This window comes from Pristis pectinata, chromosome 32 (assembly GCF_009764475.1).
Source record: "Pristis pectinata isolate sPriPec2 chromosome 32, sPriPec2.1.pri, whole genome shotgun sequence".
Classification (NCBI taxonomy): Eukaryota; Metazoa; Chordata; class Chondrichthyes; order Rhinopristiformes; family Pristidae; genus Pristis; species Pristis pectinata.
Genome location: NC_067436.1, coordinates 3,407,747 through 3,428,456, shown reverse-complemented (window position 1 = coordinate 3,428,456; position 20,710 = coordinate 3,407,747). Strand labels below are relative to the sequence as shown.

Genomic DNA, 20,710 nt, shown 5'->3' with positions numbered 1-20,710 from the left:
CGTAAATACATTGATTTTTTCCCTCTAGGAAAGGTGCCTAGGTACTTTAACAAGACACTGTGAAGTCTTTTCCCACCAGTGGTGCGAATACATGCTGCAAAATCATCCTACTGCATGGTTTCCTTCAGTAATTCTGAAGGCAAGGGCAGAGCATACATGATTTATTATCCCTCTTTTGATCTTAGAGGATCAAACTAAAACCCTTTCTGAACTGACTAGAGATGGATGATAGAGTCGAGGAAACAAACCTCAATATTCTAGGGATTACAGAAGAACCATTAATTTATTCGCACATACTTCTCCAAGTTCTGTAGATGCTCTCTGACCCTCTGCACCAGTCCCATCTTGGTATCGTTCACCACAAAATCATCGCACCTATAACTAGAAGTAACAAAATACAAGTTAGGAAAACACTGTTGACTCTTTAATATTAGATACTTTACAAAACTGGCTCATCCAGTGTGGTAACATGAACATGACTTTAAAACTAAGGGTAATCTTCAAATGAATTGGATTAAAAAATAGAATAACCAGGGCAGGGTGCAAAGATGGAATTTACTCCATATCAAAGTCAGTTATACAGCATGGAAACAGGCCCTTCAACCAATTGATTGTGTCAACCATCAACCAGCCATTAACACATCCTACATTAATGCCATTTTTAAAAAATTCTCCCTACATTCTCATCAACTTCACCCAGATTCTATCACCCACCCACACCAAGGGCAGTCTGCAAGTCCAATTAACCTACCAACCCACACATATTTGGGATGTTGAAGCAAACCCATGCTGTCAGGGAGGAAGTGCAACCTCCACACAGACAGCACCCGAGGCCAAGATTGAACATGGTCTCAAGCACTGTGAAGTAGAGGCTCTACTAGCTTGAAACTGTGCATTTTTGCATCAGTAACAGTTTGACTTTTTCCATCATAAATAGGTACATAGGCAGTAGCATAAAACTGGAGCATGTATAGTTTGCAAGGGCCATTTGCACTAAAAATGTGCAAATGGGAAAATATTTACCATGGAAAAAGGCAGGCTTAGATTTTCTTGGAAACTGACAAAATCTTTTCTCACTAAGGAAATTCAGTTAATTGTTTTCCAATATGCATATCAATATTGTGTGGCTTCTGAGAGCCATCTAATTTACAAAGCTCTAGCCTGCATAAAAAGAAAATCAGTTTCCTTAAAATGTCCTGGTTGACAAAAATAATGTAATGGCATAGATTTATACCAAAATATTCAGTTGTAGCTCTGCCCAAAGTGGCCTGACATGAACCCTGAAGATTTGTGTTATGTTAAATGTGCAAGTTTTAGCTTATTCTTTAAAATGGGACTAACAATACTTCTAGTCAAAGTCCTAACAATCTCAGATTTATTCAAACCCCAACCCTCTCATTAGGGTCAATTAGCTGGAAAACACCTTGGTCAGCACGAGTTGGGCTATATACTTGACTATGAAATGGGAACAAAAGTGCCCTGTATAATATCCAAATACACTTGCCCACTAGAGAAGGAAAAACTGGCAAAAAAAAATTCAGTTAGTAAGATTAGCTGAAATAGAGGAAATACAAGTCCAAAGTGTTAAAAAAAATGCAAAATTATCAATGAAAGGAATGTACAACTTTGGACATTCTTTGCCGACAGAAAATCTACACACCAACTTCTGTGCAATGGTACGATGAAAAAAATTTAAGTATTTAACAGATACTATATTTAGCAGGTAATGATGCAAGTGCTCAGCCCTCTATTCCCTATACACTCATGACTGTGTGGCCAGATTCTGCTCTAACTCCATCTACAAGTCTGCAGATGATACCACTGTTGTAGGCCATATCTCAAACAGCAATGAGTCAGAGTACAGGAAGGAGATAGAGAGCTTAGTGGAATGGTGTCATGACAACAACCTTTCCCCAATGTCAACAAAACAAAAGAGCTGGTCATTGACTTCAGGAAAGGGGGGTGGTGTACATGCACCTGTCTACGTCAACGGTGCTGAGGTCGAGAGGGTTAAGACTTTCAAATTCCTTGGAGTGAACATCACCAATAGCCTGTCCTGGTCCAACCACGGAGATACTACAGCCAAGAAAGCTCACCAGCACCTCTACTTCCTCAGGAGACTAAAGATTTGGTTTGTCCCCTTCGCCTCTCACCAACTTTTACCGGTGCACCATAGAAAGCATCCTATCTGGATGTATCACAGTTTGGTACAGCAACTGCTCTGCCCAGGACCGCAAGAAACTGCAGAGTTGTGAACACAGCCCAGCGCATTACAGACACCAGCCTCCCCTCCTTGGACTCTGCCTTTACTTCTCACTGTCTTGGTGAAGCAGCCAGCATAATCAAAGACCCCACCCACCTGGGACATTCTCTCTTCCATCAGGTAGAAGATACAGGAGACTGAAGGCACGTACCCCCAGACTTAAGGACAGCTTCTACCCCACTTTGATAAGACTATTGAACGGTTCCCTTATACAATGAGATGGACTATGACCTCACCATCTACCTTGTTGTGACCTTGCACCTTATTGCACTGCACTTTCTCTGTAGCTGTAACACATTACTATTACTGTTTTTACCTGTACTACATCAATGCACTCTGTACTAACTCAATGTAACTGCACTGTGAATTGACCTGTACAATCGGTTTGTAAGACAAGCTCTCACTGTACCTCAGTACAAGTGACAATAATAAACCAATACCAATAATAAGTGAACTTGTTTGAAGTGCAACAATGATTGACCTCTATACATTTTAAAAGAGACATTATGAAGATGCACCAAATAACCTATGGCCTGAAGACAATATAAGCAACCCCCACATTACGGGAGGGGGGAGAAACTGCTTTCCTAGAAAGCTGCCCAATTTTCCATAATGCAGTTGCGTCATCTGCACGCGTCAAGAAATGCAAGTTGAAAGTAAATAATTTACTTCCTTCCTCCCATTCCCTGCCATAAATTCTGCAAAAGTACTGTACTTTTGTACAGTACACTGTAAATACTGTACATTCTCAAATTTTTGGGTAGTGATTTCTGGAGGATGAATTTCCATAACCCAAATAGCTGTAACCAGAGGGTCACCGCCACCTGCAATATGCACTAATGCGTGACTAAGGTTTTCCAAAACATTTTGCTTAGAATTCAGCATTAAACTACACATTTCTAAAGCAAAATACAAACTGCTGGAGGAACTCAGCAGGTTGAGCAGCATCCTGGAGTGAAAGCAACTGTCGAGGCTTTGGGTCAAGACTGATGCAACAATTCCTTTCAATTCATAGATGTGCTGAACCCACCAAGTTCCTTTATGGTTTTTTGTTCCATTTTAGAGAATCTGCGGTCTCCTGTGTCTCCATATTCCTAAAGTAATTTAGCAAGCACTATTTAGAAGAAATCAGACACCAACATGTTTGAGGAAAGGAGCAAATTAGTAAAATAATAAATTCAGGAACTTAACCACCTCCCTTTCAAATTAAAACTCTAAGTTCTTCACAGTTCAAATTGACTTTTGACCATCTGTAGGTCAGTTCTAGCTTTGGTCATTACACTTAGCAAAATAAACCATCTTCTTAAATGAAAAATGGCAGCACTGACCAGTTAGAATATTCATGAGACAGAAAATGAACTCCGCTGAATGTCAGAATTAATAGCTCATATCCCCAGTGACAGTTATATAAATGCAGAAATACTTCTGCTCCAAATATGTCTACATGAAAGTAACCCATTTACACTTCAATGTTCCACATCTGATGCCCCACATTTTATACAGTAAAATGTACAGTAACATACCAAAGGAAATGTATTTCCAGATTTTGAATATTTTTTAAATAAGTTTTAAGACAACAGCATCAACTTACATAAGAAACAGGATCAGCTGATCATTGACAACTTCAAGTTTACTGCCTCATTCACTATGATGGCTAATCCATCATAGATTATCACCTTCCTAGATTATCCTTACATCCCTCAATTCCCTTGGCATCCAAAAATCAAGCATGCTCTTGAAAGTCTCCCTGCAGGAGAGGATCCTGAAAGTTTCAATCTTCTATCTCATCCTTAAATTAGTACCCTTTTGCAAAAAGTATAACCCCTGGTTCCATAGTCCAAAACAAAAAAAAATCTCGTCATCTATCCTGTGAAGACATTTGAAATATGTGATAGAAAAAAAGCTAGATAATCTCTTATTCTTCTAGTCTATGGAAGAAAAGCTGATCTACTCAAAATCACTTTAATGGCACTCCTTTCGTCATCTCTCAATGATTTCATGAAAAGTTGAGAAAGGCTTTGATAACAGTCTTATTATTTCTGGGCTCTATGGCACACTTATTCAGACCCCTCTGTTTCATTGAGTATGCTCAGGGCATTGTTCAAGAACATCAATCAAAACAGGAAGAAAGGAGGCACAAGAGAATCAATGTTTTTGATGAACAAAAGCAGAAGCACAAATATGATTTCAATCTATTTAAACTAATCCAAGAAAATAAAAGCTACATTCTAAAAGAAAAGAGAGCAACTTCAATCTATGGTAGTCACAGAATTGCCAAATCCATTTGGGGGGGAAAAAAAAGTGTGCAATGCTAGACATAATTTAAGCAGCAAATGCAGCAGCTGTGAAGCAAAACTACACAAAAGTAGCTCCACTGGCACAGTCAAAGCAAATCAATGCTATAGAAGTAACAAAAGCTTACAATACAATGATTGCATGACCATCTATTGTCCCCAGCCAAGACTATTTTGTTACTAGGACAGGTGAGAAATAGACAAATTAGACAAGATGAGAATGTGAATTAAACTTTGTTCCCCCAAGGCTGTATAAATTCACTTGAAGTAAAGTGAACTTCTCATTGCAATCTCCAGAACCAGAAACCCTGTGGAAAAATAACCTCAGGAGGTTAAAGCAGAGGTTCAATCTTTGAATCATATGTGGCTTTATCACAAGAAATTTCATTAATAACTCATTTGGTCCTCCATTTTAATTAAATTGCAAGCAAAGTACAAACTGATTCCTGACTATTCCCAAGGGAGCTCTGATGTGAGGGGACAGTCCTAGTTGTGGAGTGACCAGTTCCCGTCCTTCAAGCCTTCAGTACTACTACATTGTTTGGCGTGTCCTTGAAGACCAGCACCAAAGTGATTGGATTCTATTACAACGGGCAGCACAGCTCTGGTAGTGCTGATGCCTCACAGCTCCGGTGGCACTGGTTTGATCCTGACCTTGGGTGCCATCTGTGTTAAATTTGTATGTTCTCCCTGCAACTTTCCACCAGGTTCTCTGCTTTCCTCCTATATCCCAAACAATGTAGTTAATTGGATACTGTAAATTGCCCCTAGTTAAGCAAGTGGCAGAAGAAACAGTAGTTGGGTTGGGGGTGGAAACTGACAGGAATGCAAGAGGATATATTGAAGAGAAATAAATTTCCTTATGATATAGGCTGAAGTGGCCTCCTATCGAGCCAAGGCTGGCTCACAGAGCAATCCCTTTCCCCAACCCTGCAACCTATTCTTCCCACATTCCCATCAACTCCTCCCCTACTCCCACCCCAGATTCTACCACCCACTTACACTTGGGGCCATTTACAACAGCCAGTTAACCTACCAACCCTTTGGAACCTGGGAGGAAACTAGAGCAACTGGGAGAAACCCACTCACAGGGAGAATGTGCGAATTCCACACAGACACCAAGACAAGTGGGGAAATGGGACTAATGGGTGTAAAGTATGAGCCAGCATAACAGCAATGGGCCCAATGGCCTCCTACTGTATCATATGGGAATGAAATAAAACAATTCTGAACAGCATGAACAAAAATACATTGAATACAAATTTATGTTTTCAGGTTTGGCCTCCTGGCTACAAGCTGCATTCATTGTACCATAAGTACTAAGGCTGTCCACCTAGCCCCACACTTTGTCCAAAGCGATACAATCAAATTCTATTCATCACATTTGCTCTACCACTAAAAAAAGCCAAATAATGGGATATTTTGCCATTTCAAAAATCTTTAAACAATTTAAAGAAACAAAAATTAAGATCCAATATGTCTGATGCTTAAATTCAGATCACTGAGATGCAACAGCCCTTTTGGATTTCACCCAAGTTGAATGAACAGGTTTACGGTCACCTTGTAACTGTCCTGTCACAGCACAAGGCTGGCACCTTATTTTGGTTTGTTTCCAGCATTATTATTTTCAGCACTGACTTCTCCCCAAATATAATTACTATATCAAGAAGTCAGAGTACATTAACTTTTTTTCCCCTTAAGAAGATCTAAGCAGCATCTTTCCTGAGCACTGACCATGCCCAAATATACCATACACAATGCTGACAATATTGTTGGGTTGGCTACAGTGCTCCCCTAAGAATTCTGCATCATTCAGGAGAAATTACACCCCCTCAAAACCATTTAGTTCAAATAATCAGATAAAAAAGTTATAGCACGGTAACATAGCACAGCAACGGGCCCTTCCAGCCCAACAAGCACGCACCGCCCAATTACACCCATTTTAACCTACTAACCCACATGTCTTTGGAATGCGGGAGGAAACCCATGCAGTCACGGGGAAAACATACAAACTCCTTACAGATACAGCGGCAGGAATTGAACCCCAGTCACTGGCATTGTAATAGGGTTATGCTAACCGCTATGCTGCCCAGAGTGCTGCATTGAGGCATTTTAAAAATAAAACTGCTCATGCCAAAGATTCTTCACTATTTAATGAAAAATAGAGGAATTATTCTGTTATCTTGTAAAGCTTCATACAAAACATGATTTGATAATATTTGTTCTGGGGTTAAAATATGTTGGAATGGTAATAATAGAACCTGCAGCCAAAGTTAAGTTTTTCATCACTTCCTGACCAATATTTTCAGTCAACCAACAGTCAGAAAAAAAACACAAATTACTGATTTCTAATGGTTAGGAAACAACTTGGAACATCCTCGGGATATGATATAATAAAATGCCATATGACCAAGGTCCATTCATTCCAGTGCAGGAAAAATAGTCAGGTTTATGTGCTTTGATATTTAGCCTGTTGAAAAGGCTATCAGTTTCAGTCAAAACACACACAAACCAGTACCTACTTGAGCTTCCCCGAGGCAAATGTTATTTAGCTCCGAAGGTCAAACAAAGAAGGCCTTTAAATTTCAAAAGGTAGGTACATTAAAACTGCATACCAAGCCCTGTGGCTTAAACAATTTATTACCTGCATTAAAAGACTTAATATCCAAGCTTCACATACCAGTAGGTGCTGTAGCTGCTGCAATCCATACATACTGCATGCTGCAACTTCTCTTTTTCATGCTTTTCTGATTTTTTGACATTGTTGGAATGAATCTGGGAATCTTCATAGTGTTTCTTGGCATGTCCATTCACATATCTGTAAATAAAAATGCAAAGGTCTTTGGTTTCAAAATATTGAGGGCTGAACTTGAAAATGTTGACATGCTTGGATTATCAAGTGCTGTACTGTCAGAGATATTGTCCTGATGAGATATTAAAGTAAGGTTCCATTTCATAATGCGAGGACAAAATGCATCTGTGGCACGATACTGATGTTCTCTTCATGACCTGGAGGACAGTAAGCCCTGAGCCAATACCAACAAAAACAGACCAACTGGTCATTTACTTTATTGCTGATTACAGGAGTTAATTGCTACGTTATGCATTCCTGCATCTGTGTTAGGGGTGCAAGGGAGCAACACAAATGCAAGTTCACAGATCAACAAACTTAGTCAAATTAATTTCAAACAATTTATATTTTTCTTCATATGGCAACATGACATGCCCTCTCTACCAGTCCTGATAGTTCTGGTGTTACCAGGTATAGCTAGCTGTAAGCTACCCACACCAGTGAGACCTGCAATCTGTACTTGTTCAATGCAACTCAGCCAGGGTAGCACAATGAAAATTGGCCCAGACACCACAAAATTAATGAAATCAGAAAGCATAGAACAAGACAATATCATTCAACATTGCCCACAGCAAAGCCATACAGAAATAAGACAAAACTGGAGCCCTAGATCTGGTGAACAAAACCTACTTCCTTTAACAGAGCAGTTAATAACTTAAATGTATGTCCCCCTGTTATACAGTGGAAGGATTAGAGGGAAGTTGTAGAAAACCTTTCCACCCAAAGAATAGTGGGGTTCTAGAATTCAACACTTGAAAAGGATGCCAGAGGCAGAGACCGTCACATTTTAAAAAGTTATTTGGATTAGCACCTGAGGGGCCGTAACCTGCAAGGCTGCAGACCAAGCTGGACGTGGGGGTAATCAAATAATTCCATTTTTGACTAACAAGACAAATGGCCTCCTCCTGCACTATAAATTTATGTGAATATACATGCAAAGCCAATTAAAGAAGATTTTGCATAAATATACTGAAGTTTTGGAAATAAATTCCAGAATATTTATGATCACACCTTGAATATTTAATCCTTGCCCATCACCCTCATAGGCAGTGCCTATATTAGCATATTTACCTCCCAATACCCTTCAAGCAATGCCAGATGTGTCAGTCGAGGTTCCACTGGTAGCAACTAGAGCAGAGATTGAGTGTGCAAATCTAGTCCATAGATTTGGATAACAAACAAAACTAAGCTGACATGCCACTGCAGCATTGATGATTGCTAAAATGGTCAGAGGTACCACCTTCCAAGTTATGAAATTAAGGCGTCTGCTCACTCAAGTACACACAAGATATCCCATTGCACAATTTAGAAGAGAATATTAATTTTAATCTCAAACAACCCCACTAAACAAATATCTTTGTAACTGTGGAGACACGAGACTACAGATGCTGGAATCTGCAGCAATCCGGGTTGGGCAGCATCTATGGAAGGAAAAGAATTATTAGCATTTAGACCTGAAACATTGACAATTCCTTTCCTCCCACGGATGCCGTTCGACTTGCTGAGTTCCTCAGTAGATCATTTGCTGATCCTGGTAACTGTCGATTTCCAAGTACTCTAGCTAACATTTATCCCTCAACTAATAGTGGATTGAAACATGATCAGATTCTTTGGAACAATTAACAAATGAGGTATCAAGAAAGCATTTGAAGATGCATCAAGTTTATCAAGAATGACTGCCACACTGCAGGATATGGAGCAGAAGGTATAAAAGAAAAAATAATCGAAGTTGAAGAGGGATGGGGGAAATTTTTAAGTATTTTTCAATATTGCAAAATCCATGTTTTGTTTTAATCAGCAGCTTTGATTTTTAAAAAAATAGAAAACATCTGATTTAGCCTACCAACTGAACATACCACCATATACAGTATTAGTAAAATCACAGTACAAACTGCTTTGCTGTTCCTGCTGGGCAGCATCATGAAGGACAGGTGGCAGGAGAGAAGCAATGTTATTTTTAAATAATCCATTTCAAACTAGGATTTAACTAATCCTCTCACCAGCCCAAGTATGGTTGTGAACAGAATATTACTTCTACATGTTGATAAACTGAATAAATTCCTATCTAAAAAAAGGATATAAAAACTAAAGTTTTCAGAATCAGAAAATTTTCTCATCACAAGCAGTGACAACTCCTTGGTAACACTAAAGGGTGGATATTTGAACAGCACAAGCACTAGACTCTCCATTATTTTCAGATTTGGAATCAAAATTGAATTCAAAAATCAGCTCAGTGGGAAAAAGTGCAAGGTCATTTACACCAGGAACTTATAGGGAGCAGCATTAGGCTCCTTGTTTTGCATGGTACAGGTCGATAATCTCGACTTGAATTTAGGGAACATGTCTAAGTAGTTTGATGATTAAGTAGTTTACAGATAATACAGACGTGGCAGACTACTTGGAAGTTGGAAGCTGTATGCTCCAGGAAGTTAACGTCCTAATCTGTTTTTGAGATTTTATTTTGGTAATTGGCTGAGTGTCAAGTATAGCTTCAATTTTATGCGAAAGTTTATACCATCCTCACTGCAACCTCAGAAATTGTGCAGAATGCAACGGAGAATACAACTTGTACTGAATATATAAACAAGTAGACATACAAATGAATTTTAAAAAATTCTTTATGGTTATAAACGTAAAAGACACCTTTCTTAAGTAATAGGTCAGCTGTGGTAAAAACAATGAAGAACACATGGATGTACTGCACTATATGGCTCTCCATGAAATAGCTATGACTCTGAGGGAGGGATGCCAGTTGAAAACCTGCAGAATTAACAATGACATTCAACGGCAAATCAGACACTCATGGCCAGAGGTTCAACTGATACTGTACAATTCACCTCTTATTGTTAAGATGAGATCTCAGCATCAGTTTTGCCCATATAGATCACGCTGAGTAACAGGATGTCAGATCAGACCTATCACGTAAACCAAGCTCAAATTTAAAAGTTTACAAAAAAAGTTAAACCATTTTGCCAGAAATTACGTCCCACTCTCAAATGCTGTGCTTGGGCTGAAACAGAAATTCAGATCATAAAAGGCAGTACCCAAAGTGACAAAAAATTGCTTCATTGTTCCAAAATATTATTCTACTCCACCTACAATAAACTAAACAGGAGGTTTCATTTTCCATATTTCTAGGCAACACAGAATTAAACTAATGACAACTTTGAAATGCAAGCGATATTTCAAATGCAGCTATTGAACTTTAACTGAATGTTAAAATCATGCTGTGATTGCAATCTGCTATTAGGTACAACACACTGTACTCCAGCTGAGGGGATAAACAAGCCTACATACCTACCAGCTTTTACAAACAAATCACCAAACAAAAAGGCCAAATGCAACAATTGTATTCTGTCCTAAGGACAGCATGTAACTCAATTTTAATCATACCTTCCGCAGTGAACACTTGAACACATCAGACAGACCCAAGGACTTTTATTGGAGCGACAAACTGCAAAAGAATAGACCAAATCGTTTTACTTTCAGAAATGCCATTAAATATTTTAAACAATGTGTTAATCTCTAACACCAGTATTAAAAATCAAAATCTTTTAAATCGGGGGGGGGGGGGGGGGGTGGACGACATTAAGTCCTCCCTCTGCCACATTCAAGCAGCAATACACTCTGCAGCATGGCATTCAGAGAGCAAGAACAGCTTAAGGATGCAATGTTATGGCATTGAAACATTTTGCTAAAATACCAAATCACTTAACTTCACAATTTCCTGACTGAGCCAGTGATATTAATGCCTGGACCAAGGGACCACACTGTGTCTTATAGTATTTAATCCCCTTTCACAAGATTTTCAGTATTGGCAACCAGTGATATCAGAAGAGTAAAGAGTCAACATAATAGAATTGCAGAGCATAACTGAGCAATAAACAATAGATAGCCTGGGGGATTTTTCTGTTATTTCTTTATGGAACAACAACTTTATACAACTCCTTTAACATAGAAAAACATCTCAATTGTCTAATGCAATAAAATAGGGTATTACATTATTTTCTTCCACAAAGTACATTATAAGCTTATAAAATGCAGCTTGTTTAGTTCTACTTATGAACTTAAACTCTGAGATGCCCTTCTAAAATAGCATCACAAGCTTCAGTGAAATTTTTTTATCAGACTCCTTAGATGTGATACCACCTCTACTTTTGATGTCTACCCAAAACTGATCTGCTGCAATTTCAAATACATAATTAAGGCGTTCAACAAAAAGAAAATCAGCATTTTCATGCCATGCAACCTTCTGCCAAATGTTTATGGTGAAACAAACTGCTAACTTCAATGAACAGGATAGTTTAAACAGGTGCTGGAATGAAATTAGGCAAAATCAATTCCCTGCTAAATTACCAAGTTTCAAGCTGTTTTGCAGGAAGAAAGGAGCATTAAAAAAAGAACTGCAGTGCACCAATTAGAAAAAACTTGCAAAAACAAAAAAATCCAGTCTTGGGGATTTCTCCCGGAGTTTTCCCCCTCATTTTCACTGCTGCATTATAAATCCCCAATATCCTTCAGTAGTGAACAAATACTCGTTGTTTAGTCTTGGAGAGTATCAATTGATAAAATTCTAGTTGTCATCCATTATCCATATATTCCTAATAATAATTAGGCGCCAGAAAAATCCTGGCTGATCTCTCTTTAAACTTGGGGCATTTCCATTAACAAGGCAGAGAAGCTAAATGTAACACTAACTTAAGTCAGGTCTGCAAATAGTACTACAGAACATTAAAATGCACCTCCATGAAATTTCAGGAATTTCACTATGTGACCTAATAGCCTATAATAAAACTAAACAAAACATGCAGAAAAAACACATAAAGTCAGACTTTCACCCAGTAAGGAATCTTCCCTCTTTCTTTGCACCACTCCCCACCTCCCCACACCCTTTCTTGTTCCTGTTTTGTACTTCCTTAAAATCTATTACATTTCTAACTTGGAACAAAAAAACAGAACACTGGAAAAACTCAGCAGATCAAGCAGCATCTGTTGAGGCAACAGGTATATGTTAGTATTTCTTCAGGACTGGTCTCAACCCAAAACTTGCGTTCCAGAATCTAGCATCTGCAGTCTTTTTTTCTAACTTGTCTAGTTCTGATGAGAGGCCATCAACCTTGAATGTTAACATTTCTCTCTCCACTAATGCTGTCTGACCCGGAGAATTAAAAAAATTTGTTCTAAAAATTTACATAAACATAGCATGGTTTGCGGGGGATAACGTACAGGTAATTACTGCTTCATAAATGGTTCTACTGGATAATAGGTAAATTTTCAGCAGCAAGCCCTTAGGTGTCAATTAAGTATGAAATGTAATGGCCATTAATTATTTACCAGCAAACTCCCAAGAGATTAGACGATTTGACCAACTCACATTTTCAACTAACCAGCTTAAAACTGATAAATTTGGATAGAAGAGATTAGTTCCAAGGAACTAAAGATGAGTGAGATACAATACGAGCAAACAAAATCAACCAGCCCCTTAAATTTCAGCTCAAATTCGAACACAATTAATGAAAACCAATCTTATTTCAATCATGAGGATAACCGATTTTCCACAAGTGCTCACATTTCAGATTTTAACCTTTGCAAGGCCCCAGTAACATTCTTGCTTCAAATCTTTACGCAGAATCAAATCATCATGAATTTGAATTCAGTTATTAGTTACACAAATTTGATGAACTACCTGGGATTCCTCTACACTCATTTCAACTGTCACTTCAAGAATTAATCTGCACACATAATTGTAACCATCAGTACATCAGAACAGGACTGTAGCATCCTAACTCCACGTGCTACACATACTTCCAACTTTTAGCAAAATCAGCTTTCATCACAAAATGTCTATCCATTTCCTCTTGTTTTCCTAGTTTTATTTCTATATGGTGCTCATTCAGACATAGTTAATCAGATGTAAACTTCCTTAAGTTCCCAGTTGTCTTATTTAAAAACTAACAATTCTCACCATCCTGACAATTAACTCACACATTAAATCAAAAGCCTCTGGAACCGTTATTTTCATGGAACCAACAATTCAATGATACAGGCTTGTGAATCCCACAGAGAAAAAAATAATATCTTAAAACATAGTAATTTGGTTCCTTGAGAATCACTTGTTAATTCAATTTAAGCAAAAATTTAGTAATATAAATGACTCTGCAAGATAAAGGAGATGGCAAGAGGAAGGGTTAAGGTATATTTTAACCCCAGTTTGATCAGTAGGGCCCAGTAGAAACTCTTCTGCAAATATGCCAAATCAAAATTCCATGCTGTGCTTCAGAAATAAACAAAAGCTACAATAATGAGACAGAATTGCCATAAGAACGGTCCTATTATTCTGACAAACCCTGAAATAAAATTTGCAAGAAATCACTTCCTCCCCTATGTTGTTTTCATATTACCTCCCAGCTCGATTTTCTACTGGGGCTTTTTTGCCTTCCAATTTTTTAATGCCAGTTTAATTCCTCAGACAGACAAATTGCCTGATGAATCTACACTCCAAATCCAAAAAGAAAAACCCCAATTGCAAGTTCACTCCCCAAATTCTGCCACTGAGGGCCTGTAGTGAAATAGAAGAGGAACACTCCTAACCAGATATCACACTGTCCTTTGCACTTCCTCTTGCAAACCCCACCACCAGCAGGAAACAAGCCTCCAATGTAGAGCAAATAGTTTCATGATTGCTTCATCCTTCCCAAAACTATTGTTTTAAAAAGTTGCATTTCCACACTTAGCATTCCCTGGTTAAGGCCATTATGCAATGTACATGATGTACAATTTTCTTATATTTAGAAAATGGTTTGCAAATGTCTTTTTGCTAGTTCAATACTTATATTTTTCAGTAAATTCAGGCATTAAATTAACTATTCACCACAACCAGATCATAGATAACTGAATTGCTTCAACTACAAAAGCAACTTAATCATTGAAAATATACAGATACATTTCACGTTTAGGTCTATATTTATAATAAACCTTGGTCTTCATTTCATAAGTTTAGTTTCACTGTTACTACCATATAGCTCAACACAGCATTAAAGTACTAACACCAGCATTCAATTTACTCACATTTTTGTATTTACTCTTTTTACATAATTTGAAAATCATTGGCAAGACCAACATTTAATGTAATTCAAATGACCTTGAGTATATGGTGGCATCTACTACATTCCACGTGAAGTTTTCGTCCCTCTACTGTGGGAGATACCGGAGTGCGAATCTTTTACTTGTGACAATGAAGGCATGAAGGCACTGTTTCCAAGTTCCAAGGTATTATTTCAGTATCATGCTTGATTTGGGAGGGAACTTGGCAATAGTGTAGCAAGTGCCTGCAGCCCTTGTTCTTCTAGATGGCAGAAAATGCAGGTTCGAGAGGTCCCATATAAAAAAAGTTTGGATCTTACTTTATATGGGAGGAAATGAATATTTAGGATGGTGGATAAAATACCAATGAAGTAGACTTATTTTAATCTGCATTAATGCTTGGGGCATGTGGGGAACATGGCCTTGCACAATGAAATTAACATGAAAATATCCAGTTCTGAAACAGGTCAAAGGCCTGAAACATTGGGTCTGCTTCTTTCGCCAGAAACCCTGCTGACACAAGTACTTATAGCAATTTCTAGTTTTAAGGTTCCCAACATCTGCACTATTTGGCTTTTGAACACAATATCACAAGCAGCAGGAATGACCTTTCTTATGGAACAGTTTGCCATTATTGCAAAGACAAATTACTCACAAGAACAACTATCTGCATCGCGATGTTGCCTATTCTGTAACATCTGGCCTCTACTACAATAACCCCAAGCATCCAAATTGCTTGTCTGCCACCCAGTTGAAGATCCCAGGAATCACACCAATCAGTCCAGGAATGAAGCAAAGAACTGCAGTGCACCAAAGGATTCATATTGAAAAATGTTAGATGCAAGGTAAAACATTTACAGATATGATTTAAGAATAGAATTTAAAATAATACAAGTATTAATGCAGATCAAGCTGCTGTTTGCTGAAATTGGCCTCCTTTGCAAACTGACAAAAATTCTTGGAGACAAGAGAATGCAGATGCTGGAAAGCTGGAGAACTGGTGGAACACACAAGAAGTGCTGGTGGAACTCAGTGGGTCAGGCAGCATCTGTGAGGGAGATGGACTGTCGATGTTCTGGGTCAAGACCCTTCATCTGGACTCAATTTTTGATAGCATCAATTTTTTATTTGAAGTTTCTTTTAAAAGGATTAGTTTCTGCAAGAAGGATCAGTAACTAAATGGCTCAGATTGAAGATAACTGCCTGAAGAAACAAGAGCAGAAATGAGTTTTACAGAAAAAAAACACATGGAGCCTGGAATATTAGTGGAACCAGATCCAATAGTAACTCATTGGGGAATTGGATAAATACATGAAAAAAACTCTTTCAAATAAGACCACAGTCACACTGGTCCAAATATCTTCTCTCCTGTGCCAAATGACTATGATTCTAACACTTGGAATAGACTCCTAGCCAGGAGGTGAACACACTGACATTAATTACTCGCACGAGGGCCTCTCCTACAATTATCTTATGATCTCAAAATAGTGTTCTATTGGCATAAATGAGGACAGCATTGCTCTGTTTACTACTCCCATTCACAACGTCACACAAGAGCCGGTTAATTATACATGCCTGTTCTTTGGTTCCTTTGATGATCAGTGACAATACATCACTGGATAATACCCATTTATCACATTTAGGATTGCATGACAGACAACAAGGCTTCCATTTAAAGGTCTATTATACCACAACCAGAAAGGTTATAGGGCCCATGAGATCACAGGTGTAGTCACAACTGTTCCCTATTTCAATACACTGCTTATTCAAAGCTCTTATTTGAGAGTCAGATGGCAAGTGTGTCAAAGAAGCACATTTGAAACCAAAACAACCATTGGATAAAGTGATAGAAAAACAAGACAGATTTTAAACTCTACAAAATGGAACGATTTTTGCATGGAAGAATTTTTAAAAATCTTGAACATTTTAAACACTTAATGTATAGCATTAATTATTCAAACAGAATTTCTTAATAGGTTTCCTTGATTACAATTTTTAGAAGAAATTCCTCTGCAGGACCCAACTTAATTTAAAAAATAGAAAGATTACAGATTTTCCATGCAGTCAAAAGAAATTCCTATTCTGAAGTCGAGATAAGAAACCCTAGGGGTTACTCGCTACACATGAACTCACTACAGTATTCGGAATTACGAAGACAGCTGCACAAGATTGAGGGTTTTAACTCCCTGTAATGCATTCCCTTCACACACAAAAGACCAATCGTTGAAGCCTGCAGTTGTGAAAATTATCTATTGGAAATTGTTTAAAAAACCTCCACTTGGTTATTCGCCATTAAATCTACTAATAATTATGCAGAAAAAAACTTCACATCAATAAACTGAAAGTCCTATTGTACTCATCGCCGCCTTGGTGCAGCCAGACAAAGCTGATTAGATGGCAATCCCATCGTGTCTCCACCACATGAGTTTTATTATTGTATGGGACTCTCGTACAGAAAATTCTATGACGAATCTGCCTGTTAAATATAGAGTTAAATTCACTAGGCGCGACTTCTTATTAAAGCTAAAGCAAGTTTCTTTCAAACGTTGCACTGGGCAGCCCAGACAATGGAAACAATGCGAGGCCTAATACTCCAGCAGAAGAAAGTCAGTCTGGTCTGACTCCGAACGCCTTTACACAAAGAAAGTCATCGAAAGCTCTGGTTACACAGTAATCCACTCATTCTCACAAAATAAATACCGCATCCTCGAAAAAAAACGGCGGTTTACTGAAGTGAAATGCCTGCCATACATCACGACTTTATGGATGGTACGTGGCAAAAATGTCAATCCACTGGGGTTACTTTTCACATACATACAGGTTTGCTGGGCTCTGTTTATCTACTCCGCACCGAAAACTTCGCTTAAATCCAGCCTCCAGGCAACCTAATTCAATTGGTCAGAGACTTTTCAGTGGAACCGCAATCTTGCATTTTGCTCAGGAGTAAATCGGGTTAAAGGAAACAGAAGCGGAGAAAGCACTGGGTTTATGAGCAGGATTAAGGGGGAGAATGCGCCAACGTGACCTCGAGTCTGAGCCCCCGGCGCCAGCCACCCCACACAAAGCTCAGCGGCTCTGCCGAGAAGAGCGATCCTATTATTTTCTCCCTCTTTTAAAACAAACCACCACCACCCCCACTCTTCCCCCCCCCCCCCCCCGGTTCTGTATTTTAATTGTGCGGAGTGGGCCGGACTGGAGCCTGCCGAGGACCGGCCTTTCCTGATGGTTTGGCGCCGGGCAAGCTGCAGCTGTGGTGCGGAGGAAGCGCTGCCCTTTTCGAGCACACACTCACACAATGCAAAGATGAGAGGGAAAGTGCGGCCAAGATCTGCGGAGAGCGGAACCGTGCGGCACTCACCGGCACAGCACCATGAGGACGGCGACCCGTTGGGGAACTTGGTGGAATCCGGCACGATGCAGACGCTGGTCGCCAAGTGGGGGCACTCCATGTTCAGGGGCTGGAAACCGGCAGCAAGCGGCGCTCTCGGTGCGGAGGCTCGGTGTGGAGGGAGGAGGAGGCGGAGGAGGGGGCCGGGCAGAGCGCAGGCACGGCAGGAAGGGGAGGGGGGACGATGCGGAACTGGCCGCCCGGCGGGCGGGCTCCGCCTCACGCCGCCATCTTCTCGGGCCTAGTCTGCGCGCAGCCGGCCGGGCCTCACCCTCCGCCCGCCGGGCCCCCTTCTGCTGCCGAGGGTGGAAGGGGAGGGAGGACTGGCGTCGTCCTAGGCTTTATTAATGACGGTGCCGGGACGGGAGAGCCGAAGCCCGGCTGGGATGAAGCGAAGCCTTTTGGCCGTTGGTCCCTCAGTTCACCGCCGCCCCGCCCGTCTCCGTGGCAACTATTGTCCCTCGCCCCGCTCGTCTCCCCGGAGATTTGCCCCGGTGGCATGACGTCACAACCCTCCGGGCGACTATTTGCCGCGGTCGGTGTGACGTCACAACGCCGGGGCGATCTCCCTGACGACGGCGAGGCCTAGTCTCCGACCGGCCGGCCGTTGGAGCCACGGAGTGAGTGAGCGGCTGCGGCTGCCCGGTGCGGGCAGTGCCAGCGGCATTGCCAGGGTCGGGAGTTGGGACCTCAGGAGGTATGGCAGCGGGACGGCTCGGGATTCGCGGGAAAGTATTATCAATCCGTGCAGGACCTTGGACCTCGTGGAACCAGATCTGCACCATGACAGCATCTGGAAGGCATTGATGACTGGGAACTGTGTGTACAGGAGAGGGTGTCGGCCCCTCCACCCTGCTCTGCAAGTCTGATGTCAACACCACCTGCTTGCCTCCTCCCCATGGACCTCAAATTTCCCCGTCAGGTCCAACATCTGTCTCGGTCTTGATGGCCTCACAGTTTGTGGGGCAGAGAGTTCCAGTCCTTTGAGAGGTGAAATTCCCCTTTATCTTAAATGATTGACTTCCACATCCTGACACCATACCCCTAGTTCTAGCTCCCCCCACCCCACTCAAGCTCTTACAGCTTGCCTCTCATTCTCTTAAACTCCAAAGTGTATAGGCCCAACCTACCTAATCTTTCCTCATGGACCTTTTGTTCCTGGTGTTGTCCGTCTGCCTCCATGAGGGATTGAGTGACATGACAAACAAAGAAAACACAAACTAAAGTTTAGTACAATTCAATCTTTATTAATACGCTGATCACTTACAGTGGACAGACATTCAGTTAACTCTTACAGCTCACACAATTCACTGTCCTAGCCTGCTACTCAACACAATGAATCACAAAACCCAGGTCTTGGACTCAGGTGCGACATGTGTGAGATGAACTGGCCAGAGTCTTCTCTGAGTTCAAAACCCAGGGCCCTCCTTCAGCGATAGTTGTTCCCAGGTTTCACTTTGGATGTGCTTGATGTTTCTTCTTTTATGTTCTTGCACCAATCTTTCAGAATGCTGGGATTACTTAAACCCCAGCTGAACCAATCAGACATGGAAGACTGTGGGACTGATTGCTCCTGACAGTTTTCTCACATAGCTGTCATGACCAAGTCTTCCCATCTGGGTACTTCACTGTTTTAATCTAGGTCTCTCATTATCTTTTACTACACAGTGTCAACAAGCTCTTCTGCCTGCTGTTGAGGCCTTTGATACCGTGGGGTATGTTAGAGAGTTTCTTATCTCACTACAACCAATTGGTTACTGTCTTGATGTTTTTGATTCATTAGGTCACAGAGACTTTAAGCCCCAACACAAGCTGGAACTTCTACTGAGAATAATGAGACTGAGAGACTGTTACTTTGCAACTCCATTTCTTTACCTCATGAAGATCTGGTTTAACTCTGTATCTCACAGTTTAATTGCTGCAAGTGGCCTCTCACAACAGCTCACAATCACAGCTGTGATTGTCACTCAAACAATACTGGAGAAAATTCTTCCAGTTAAACTGTTATCAATTCTCTTAACGTTCTAGAGAACTTCACAGATCATCAACCATACTTTGTCTGTGGCCTGTTTAAATTGAAAACATTGGATGATTGTATTTAACCCTTTTCTCACAATAAGCTGTTCATGTCAAATTGGTGCCTGAGGACTCTTGACCTCACAATATACCTCATTACGACCTTGCACTTTCTCTGTAGCTGTTTGGAGCTGCCATTGTGTGAGTGGACAGTGTTAGAGTGGGAACCTGAGGCTTTGGCAGAGGCTAAGGTAAGTCTCTGGTAAGTTTCTTTCTTTCTTTCTAGTGCCAGACTAGAGTAGTTAGAATGGCTCCAGGGCCAGTGGTGTGTTCACCTTGTGAGATGTGGGAGTTCTGGGAGACCTCCAGTCTCCCTGATAGCTACATCTGCACAAGATGCAGCTCCTTACAGACCATGTTAGGCAGCTGGAGCTGCAGCTGGACGACCTTCAGCTCCTACGGGAGAATGAGTTCATAGATAAGAGCTACAGGGAGGCAGTCACTTGTGAGCTGCAAAAGGCAGGTAGCTGGGTGACTGTCAAAAGGAAGGAAGGAAGTGCAGAGTACCCTGTGGCCATTCCCCTGAATAACAGGTATGTCGCTTTGGATACTGTTGAGGGGAATGACCTACCAAGGGAAAGCCACGATGACCAGGTCTCTGGCACTGAGCCTGGCTGTGTGGCACAGAAGGGAAGGGGGAAAGAAGAGGAGAGCTGGCGTGATAGGGGATTCAATAGTAAGGGGGCAGACAGGAGATTCTATGGATGTGAAAGATGGTATGTTGCCTCCCAGGTGCCAGGGTCTGGGATGTCTCG

At 40.6% G+C, this 20,710-nt stretch overlaps 1 protein-coding gene across 5 annotated transcripts in view; it reads right to left on the bottom strand.

Moving 5' to 3' along the window:
* The window catches only part of usp3 (ubiquitin specific peptidase 3), a 73,951-nt gene extending 55,556 nt beyond the window's left edge, over positions 1-18,395 (bottom strand). The window contains exons 1-4 of one of the 5 annotated variants that reach the window (XM_052042415.1): positions 17,850-18,395; positions 10,802-10,862; positions 7,238-7,375; positions 298-381 (exon numbers count right to left, since the gene is read on the bottom strand). In XM_052042415.1, the coding sequence (XP_051898375.1) occupies positions 298-381; positions 7,238-7,375; positions 10,802-10,862; positions 17,850-17,940 (374 nt within the window). In that variant the 5' untranslated portion in view covers positions 17,941-18,395. Of the gene's footprint in view, positions 1-297; positions 382-7,237; positions 7,376-8,862; positions 8,992-10,801; positions 10,863-17,309; positions 17,585-17,849 lie in introns of those variants that run through there. The other 4 variants (XM_052042416.1, XM_052042418.1, XM_052042417.1 and 1 more) reach the window with 4 other exon arrangements.
* Between the last annotated feature and the right edge of the window lie 2,315 nt (positions 18,396-20,710).